Here is a 7733-nt window from a genome sequence, read left to right as displayed (position 1 = left end):
GGGGGGAGTGCAGGCCGGGGCGAGGGGGGAGGGGCGTGCGGGTCTGTGCTGGGGGGGGCCAGGCAGGGGCAGATCCTTGCCAGTGCGAGTCTATGCTGGGTATTGTGAAATGAAACAGGGGATGTCTGTGTCAGGGGGTGGGGGCAAAAGCCTGTGCTGGGGGGCTCTATACTGAGGAAGGCGTGCAAGTCTAAGCAGCGGGGAGTCTATCTCGGGGACGGAGGGGGCATGAGTGTATGCTGGGGGAGAGCTGCAAGGCTAAGCAGGGCTGAGTCTGTCTCAGGGGGGCTCTGAGTCTGTGCCTGGGCAGAGCTGCAGGTCTAAACAGAAGGGAGCCTAGCCCGGGGGCGTCGCAAGTCTAAGGGAAGGGGAGAGTCTGTGCAGGGATGGGGCAGGAGTCTATGATGTGGGGGCCCTGAGTCTAAGCAGGGAGAGAGTCTGTGGCAGGTGGGGTGGGGCAGGGTTGGGGGACAGGGGCACATGTCTAAGCACAGGGTCTGTCAGTCTATACCTGAGGCAGCGAATCTCAAAATGTTGAGAAGCACTGGATTAGGCACCAGATTAGCCACAGAGCCTGCCAACCCCAAGCCCCTGCTCAGCTTTCAATCGGGGGTCTCCTGCTTTGGCTTCAGTGGGGCTCTCTGAGCTTAAACCAGAGCCTGGGGTGGGGAGAAATTGGTTGTTTAAGAAGTTAAAAGAGGGCTGTCTGCTGCTGGCATCAGAGGAACTGCTGCCTAAAATATGTAAGACATTGTGTAAGACTTGAGTTTCTGTGTGTTGCACAATGACCTGGCTCAGACTTTTATTTTAGTTTCTACCTTTTATTTTGCGGGGGGGGGAGGGGACTTAGCTGAAAATAAAAAGCCACTAATAAAATAAAGTTGCAGACAGCAATAAATGAGAATTGAGAAGAGATGAAACAGACACTTCCTGCAGTGCCCCGTGCAACATACTGTAGATAAGTGCAGGCAGAGACTTTTGACCCCGTGCCTGGAAAGAGCAATGGTATCAGCAATGTGGCTTCCAAATTTCTGAAAGTTAAGCCTCCTGTCAAGAAAGTGAACAACCCGTCCTTTATTGTTAACAGCCAACCTAAAATAAACTACAGGGATTTATCTTCAGAGGTTACAACCATGTTTGAAATAAATCCTTGTTCATTTTTCTGGACTCCTACTTGAAATACCATCCTGCATACAATTTTTGCTTATATTCCATTTTTACGAAGGAGATGATCGTAATTTTGTTTGAGAACAGAGAGCAAAAAACATTTACCCAGGCACAGATTAGAGGTTTTGTTGTGTCATCCCATGCATGATCTCTGCTCACAATTAAGCAATCTGTGTAATTAGGACTGTTTTTATATCATATATATTATGAATAAAATAATTCTATGACTTCTTTCAGGTATTCTTAATAGACTTTACTTAGTCTAAACTCCAGTGGAAGTAAATAATAGCAAGTACGTACTCCTCCTGTATTGGAAAACTACAAATCTAAATGAATTTGGCCTAAGCATGAATAAATGTTTTGCCTGGGTGTAGGATTAAGGTGGTGCATGGCTCAAACTATTGACTGCATCCTTCTCTACACAGTGGGTACATATATATTGGACCATGGCCAGTTCAACAGACCTCTCGAGAATCAAAGAAATTTCTGATACTGGAAAACAGCAGAACAGAGTGGTGACTGAAGAGGAATGGCTGCAAAAATGGGAAGCAAACAACATTGGATTTCATCAGGAACAAGGACATCCGTATGTAATGTTCTCTTCAAGTTGTGTTAAGGTATATGATGAGACAAATAACAATGGAATGATCAACTCTTTCATAAGGCTCATCATAAAAATTCAGTATATGTACAAAAATCAAAGTATATTTTATGAGTATTGTTCAAAGCAACTTTAAGAATGCTTATGTGGCCTGCATTCATCAGAAAGATAATGGAGAGGTCAGCAGATCCTGATGCTTTTTATATGTTCAAGCTACTAAGCTATAAAAATACTATATGTATTTTCAGATGTTAACACCCTTCTGTAAAACTTCTCACAGCTTTGCAATATATGAGCAGAGCAATTGACTCACATATTACACATTTAAACATCATCGGTATTACAATTGATATTAAATTGCTAACTTCTTTTCTTTGGCAGGCTTTTAAAGAAGCATCTTGATCTTCTTCTCAATGGCAGGAGTGGACTCAGGATATTTTTTCCACTTTGTGGCAAAGCGGTAGAAATGAAATGGTAAAATACAGACCATAGGAGTAGAAATGTAAAGAACGGGGGGAAAAAATCAGTTCACTTGTTTATGCTTTATCTACAGTGGCAGAAAACCCACATTGCCTGAAATTAGGGGTCTTTGTTTGTTTTGTTTTTTAATGTTTGTCCACAGTCTTTAATCTAGTGTAGACATGGCCAGTTAGGGCTAACCTTACAGTCATCAAGCAAGGCACAAATTGACACAAAAGAGTTCTAACTGTGGGAGAGCAAAAGGGATGGAGAGATCACTGAGTTAACTTTAGTTGTTACATTTTAATCTGGTAACCCTTGACTAAGATATGTTCCTAGATGTTACATAATTATTTCTAGGCATCTCTTTGCATGAAAGATTTGCCTTATGTGTGTAATTATAGAAAAATGCATATATTTGGAGAGGAAAGGTGTGTGCAAAAGTTAATTCAGAGCTAGAAAAAATTGCCAAGCATTTAAATGCATATGGGAACAATAAACACAAGTAATGTTCAAGGATAATGATGTGGTAAGAAACCTAGTACCTCACAACTGTACTAATAAGGATTCTTACCAAGGTGCTTTCCCTAAAGCCTGAGTGTGGGGGTAGGAGGGAGTTGTTCCCTTTTAATTAATAGGTATCTGAACAAATAAAGTTTCCCACTTTTCCCAGCTATAGGGAGGGGAGAGAAACTCTCTGTTTGCTTTTACTTTTTTTTCATTTCCTTGCCCAAAAGATGGGGGTACTCTGTACTAACCCACTCTCCTACATTGCAAACCAAGAGGTGAATTAAATGGATATAATCCTTATCAGTTTTGCTGCCACCCAAGAAGTTTTGATTTGCACCAATAAATCAGAGTTGTTTCTTAATTTACCTTGGTTGTTTTTTGACATAGGTAAGGCCTACAGGATGAGCCCTTGAACTGTATGCCCGAGGGCTCATGAGAACATTATTTTGTATTTTGAGTCAAAAAGCTGAGTCATTCAAGCACGCTGGTAGAAGATTGCATTTTATCACATGGAAGGGCTTTTATATATAGGTCTGGGTTACTGGAAGTTGAACTGCCATCTTCAGCCACTAGCTCCATTTTACTTCTGGGGAAGGTTCACTTTATGACTATAAGGGGTAGGATTTTTTTTCAAAAATATATCAAAACCAAAAAGAAAATGCTCAAATGTTTCATAAACAGATGGTCTAGCTCCTCTACACTCACTAGTAAAGTTTCCTACCATTCAGCAAGCAACCGTCTGGGTTTTTCAAATGTTTGAATTTTTAGTAAACAGGGCCTGGCTACATGTTCAAACCAAAGCTGGGTAGAACCCAGCTATAGAGTTGTTGCGCATTTCAAGTACAAACTTTATAGCTGGTTGGTTCTTTTTGTAGCTGGATAGTCATTTTTATTGTGATATAATTACTTTGCATGTGTGGCTGGGTTAAATTTATTGCATGATTAAGCTGTTAATTGTGTTGTAGCTACTTTGCAGGTGTGACTGGTCTAAATTTATTGCATGAATAGCCAGTTAATTGCATAATATATGTATAGTGGGGGCCTTAGGATCAGAAATCTGAAACAAAATGTTTTATCTACTAGGCTCCTGAGGTCTTTGGTATCTTCCATGGAACTTGCAGTCTGATACTATTATTGGCCATTGGCATGTTCCCTTATTTTTCATTATTGAAGTAAGAGTAAATAGCTAATCAACTGCATATACAGCTTTGAAAAATCATATGAAGTTGATTCATTTTCTTCAAACCAAGATCTACTCATTTAATCATCCAAACTCATATTAAGTTATATTGGAGGAAGACAATTATTTGGACCTGCAGGCCATGTAGGCAGTTTTGGGGAGCTGTCAGCACCCCTCCACCCCCCACAACAGCCCAGAGCCCAAGTGCTCTGCAGTTCTTCCCTGCCAGCACCTGGCAGCAGCTGAGCGCACAGTCCCAGTCCCAGCCCTGACCCTGGCCTGCCCTGTACCTGCTCCGGACCTACCCATCCACGCTGAGGAGCAGCAGCAGCAGTGGCTGGGCAGAAGGTGCTGCTGGGCCGGGAGGAAAAAGCAGCTGTCTTCCACTTGCCGCTGCTGGGCCCTTCATGCTGCAGCTGCCCAGAGCCCGCGCCTGGGCTATGCTGCAGCTCCTCTCTATTTCCATCACTGCCCTGCTGGGTGGCCCAGAGGTGGCAGTGATGGCAGCAAAGAGGAGTCACAGGGCAGACTGGGCACAGGCTTCAGGTGGTTGCAGCAAAAAGGGCCCGGCCACTTTTCTCCTACTCCCAGCAGCAGCTTCTGCCCAGTCACTGCTGCTGCTCGGTGTGGGCAGGCAGGCAGGAGTGGGGCGGGCCAGGGGAGGGGCTGTGTGTGCAGGTTTCGGCTGGTCTGGAGCTGGACTGCGCTGACTGAGCCAAGTCCAGAGCAGGCATGGGGCAGGCCAGGGGTCAGGGCTGTGTGCACCAGTACATGGGGCTAGGGTTGGTGGCAGCAGCAGGTGGAAGGAGCTGCCACTGCCTGGGCTGCCTAAAATTGCAGTCTGGTTGCCCCAGCCCCACTGTGTGCCCAGGGTGGCAGGACATACCACAGGCTAGATGGTGCCTTGGCCAGTTGGGACTGAGGGACCCACCACAGGCTGGACAAAGTCCTGCTGCAGGCCTTATTTTGCCCACCCCTGGATTGGATGTCCATTTCCCCCCAGCCCCGCCAAGAAAACATGGGAATTCTAACATGCCACAATTGTAAACAGCTGTGGTGGTTCTCTAATTCTCTAATTTCTTCTCCACATTAATTGTGACGATGAGTTTTCATAATGCTGTAGAGTCCAATTTTCATCAGAAACATTTTTTCCCAGCAAAGGACAACAAATGTTAGTCTGATCAAATCCATTTGTTTTACAAGGTGCAGTTTAAAAAAAAACCTGCTGTAATGTTCTACAGGAAATGTGTATTTTCTGTTGCCAAAACTTGAGAGAGAGAATATAAATCAATTTATGTAATAAAAAACAGTAACTCATCAGTAAATATGAAAATGTTTATTGTTCTGTGTAGGTTAGCTGACATGGGACACAGCGTAGTTGGTGTGGAATTCAGCAAGCAGGCACTGAAGGAGTTCTTTACAGAACAAAATCTTTCTTATTCTGAGGAATCAATCCCGGAGATTTCTAATGGCAAAGTATTTAAGGTTTGTTTTATGCACTGGTTTTGTATTGTCATCTTTTTGTATGCCTAATTATGCAGTTCAAGAATAACTGTGATGGCCAAGTCATCCTCTGCATTTTTTTTTTGCCTCTGTCTTTTATTGCATCTTTCACCTGTTCTAGCAATGTCTGAAGGGGAAGCATCAAGTCTTAATTCTGTACTAGGTAATTGTCATCTCAAGCTGTTACTTAGTTTGATTGTGTTTTCATCAAGATGTTAGTGACCTAATTTTAAAATGGTTTGAAGTCAGTGGGATTGCACACATACTTAAACTTAGACGCTTGCAGCTGTACTTTCAATTGGGAACTTTTAAGCTTATACTTTATGACAGTGGTGAAGTAGTAGTTTAGCATTTTGAGGGCCTTGAGACATATCAATGTAGGAAAATATTAAAAAGAAGGTTCCTCACAATTTCTCCCCCTCTGTGTAAGTACTGTTTCAAAACACAGTTCCCTGAAAGCTGTTTCTTTTCTTTTCATTGCAGAGTACCTCTGGGAATATTTCTCTGTACTGCTGCAGTATCTATGATCTGTCCAGGTAGGAATAAGGAGCGTGTTAGCATTTTTCCTTAATCAAATATGTATTAAACATTTAAATTATTGCTTTTCTGAACCAGGCATAAATATGAGGTGGTGGATTTGATTTAAATCAAATCAGTTTAAATCATGATTTCAATCACAGTTTAAATCACTGGTCAGGAAGCCTTGATTTGATCATTGTTTTTGATCTTGTTGTTTGATATGGTTTATTCATGTAATTTCCTGAAACTTTGCACTTTTACAGAAAGGTAAGGGCTTGACTGTGTGCATACAAACCTGTAGAGAGAAAATAGGGCTCATGGCTGGGTAATCAAGTCTCTTATCTCTCATCTTTGTATACTGCTGTTAACAAGGATGTTATCTTCATCAGTGCCCAGGGTGGACGACTGGAAACCATCTGGGTTAAAACCTGTGGGGAACACGGCACAGGGGACACAATGGTGGGAGTCTGCTACAGACCTCCTACCCAGGATCAAGAGCTTGACCAGGAGTTTGCTAGGGAATTGGCTGAGGCCACATGCTCCTGGTGCATGATAGTCATGGGAGACTTCAACTACCCAGACATCTCGTGGAAAGAGCACTCAGCCAAATCTGAACGGTCACAAAGCTTTCTCTCATGCGTGGATGAGCTCTATCTGACGCAAGAAGTCTGTGGGCTGACAAGAGGTAAAGGGCTGCTCGACCTGGTACTGGCAACAGGGGACGACCTAATCAGCGACCTGACGATCGACGAGAAGCTGGGTGACACTTACCACAAGCTGTTCACCTTCACCATAAGCCATAAAGCTGGCAAGTCAGTCAGCAATACAGAAGTACTCAAGGGAGCGATCCTGGATGCACAAGCAAAGTCTATCCCATCTTGGAGGAAAGGCAGCAAAAGGACACAGCAGCCCCCTTGGCTCTGCAGGGAACTAGGAGACCACCTGTGTCTAAAAAGAAAGACCTACAAAGGATGGAGGACTGGATTCACCTCCAAGGAGAAATACTCTGCACTGGTCTGGACCTGCAGGGAGCGAACCAGGAAAGCCAAGGCTGTGACTGAACTCCAACTAGCTACGAGTATCAAGGACAATAAAAAGTCCTTTTTTAGATATGTGGGGAGCTGGAGGAAAATCAAGGGCAATATTGAACCCATGCTAAACCAGATGGGACAACTGACAACCGATGCCCAGGAAAAAGCCAACTTGCTAAATGGGTACTTTGCGTTGGTTTCTCACCAGTCCCATGGGATGCCCCTGCCCATTACAGAACGGGAAGACCCGGGTGAGGGAGATTCCTTACCCTCCATCAATGCTGACCTTGTGAAGGAACACCTTGAGAGGCTAGATACCTTCAAGTCAGCTGGCCCTGACAGTTTACACCCCAGGGTACTCAAGGAGCTGGCAAGCCCCTGGCACAGATCTTCGAGAACTCCTGGTGCCCTGGTGAAGTTCCCAAAGATTGGAAGAAGGCCAACATGGTGCCTATCTTCAAGAAGGGAGGGAAGCAGATCCGGCAAACTACATGCCCATCAGCATGACCTCTATCCTGGGGAAGGTCTTGGAAGAGATTATCAAAGATACTATCCTTAACAGACTAGCTGATGGCAATATCCTGAGGGATACCCAGCATGGGTTTGTTGTGGGTAGATCTTGCTTGACCAATCTCATTTCCTTCTATGACCAGGTGACCTATCACCTGGACAAGGCAGAGGAGATTGATGTCATAAATCTTGACTTGAAAAAAGCCTTTGATCTGGTATCCCATGATCACCTCTTGGCAAAACTGGCCAACTG

The 7733-nt window shown here is 44.1% G+C and overlaps 1 protein-coding gene across 2 annotated transcripts in view; it reads left to right on the top strand.

Annotated features, from left to right (window-relative positions):
- Positions 1-1566: 1566 nt before the first annotated feature.
- The window catches only part of TPMT (thiopurine S-methyltransferase), an 18662-nt gene continuing 12495 nt past the window's right edge, over positions 1567-7733 (top strand). The window contains exons 1-4 of one of the 2 annotated variants that reach the window (XM_019523231.1): positions 1567-1753; positions 2150-2242; positions 5270-5402; positions 5904-5956. In XM_019523231.1, the coding sequence (XP_019378776.1) occupies positions 1614-1753; positions 2150-2242; positions 5270-5402; positions 5904-5956 (419 nt within the window). In that variant the 5' untranslated portion in view covers positions 1567-1613. The remainder of the gene's footprint in view (positions 1754-2149; positions 2243-5269; positions 5403-5903; positions 5957-7733) is intronic. The other variant, XM_019523240.1, reaches the window with a different exon arrangement.

Source organism: Gavialis gangeticus, unplaced genomic scaffold (genome assembly GCF_001723915.1).
Source record: "Gavialis gangeticus isolate Ggan-Ray unplaced genomic scaffold, GavGan_comp1, whole genome shotgun sequence".
In the NCBI taxonomy this organism is placed as follows: domain Eukaryota; kingdom Metazoa; phylum Chordata; order Crocodylia; family Gavialidae; genus Gavialis; species Gavialis gangeticus.
The sequence above is the reverse complement of the archived record's forward strand: the minus strand, read 5'-3'. Positions and strand labels throughout refer to the sequence as shown.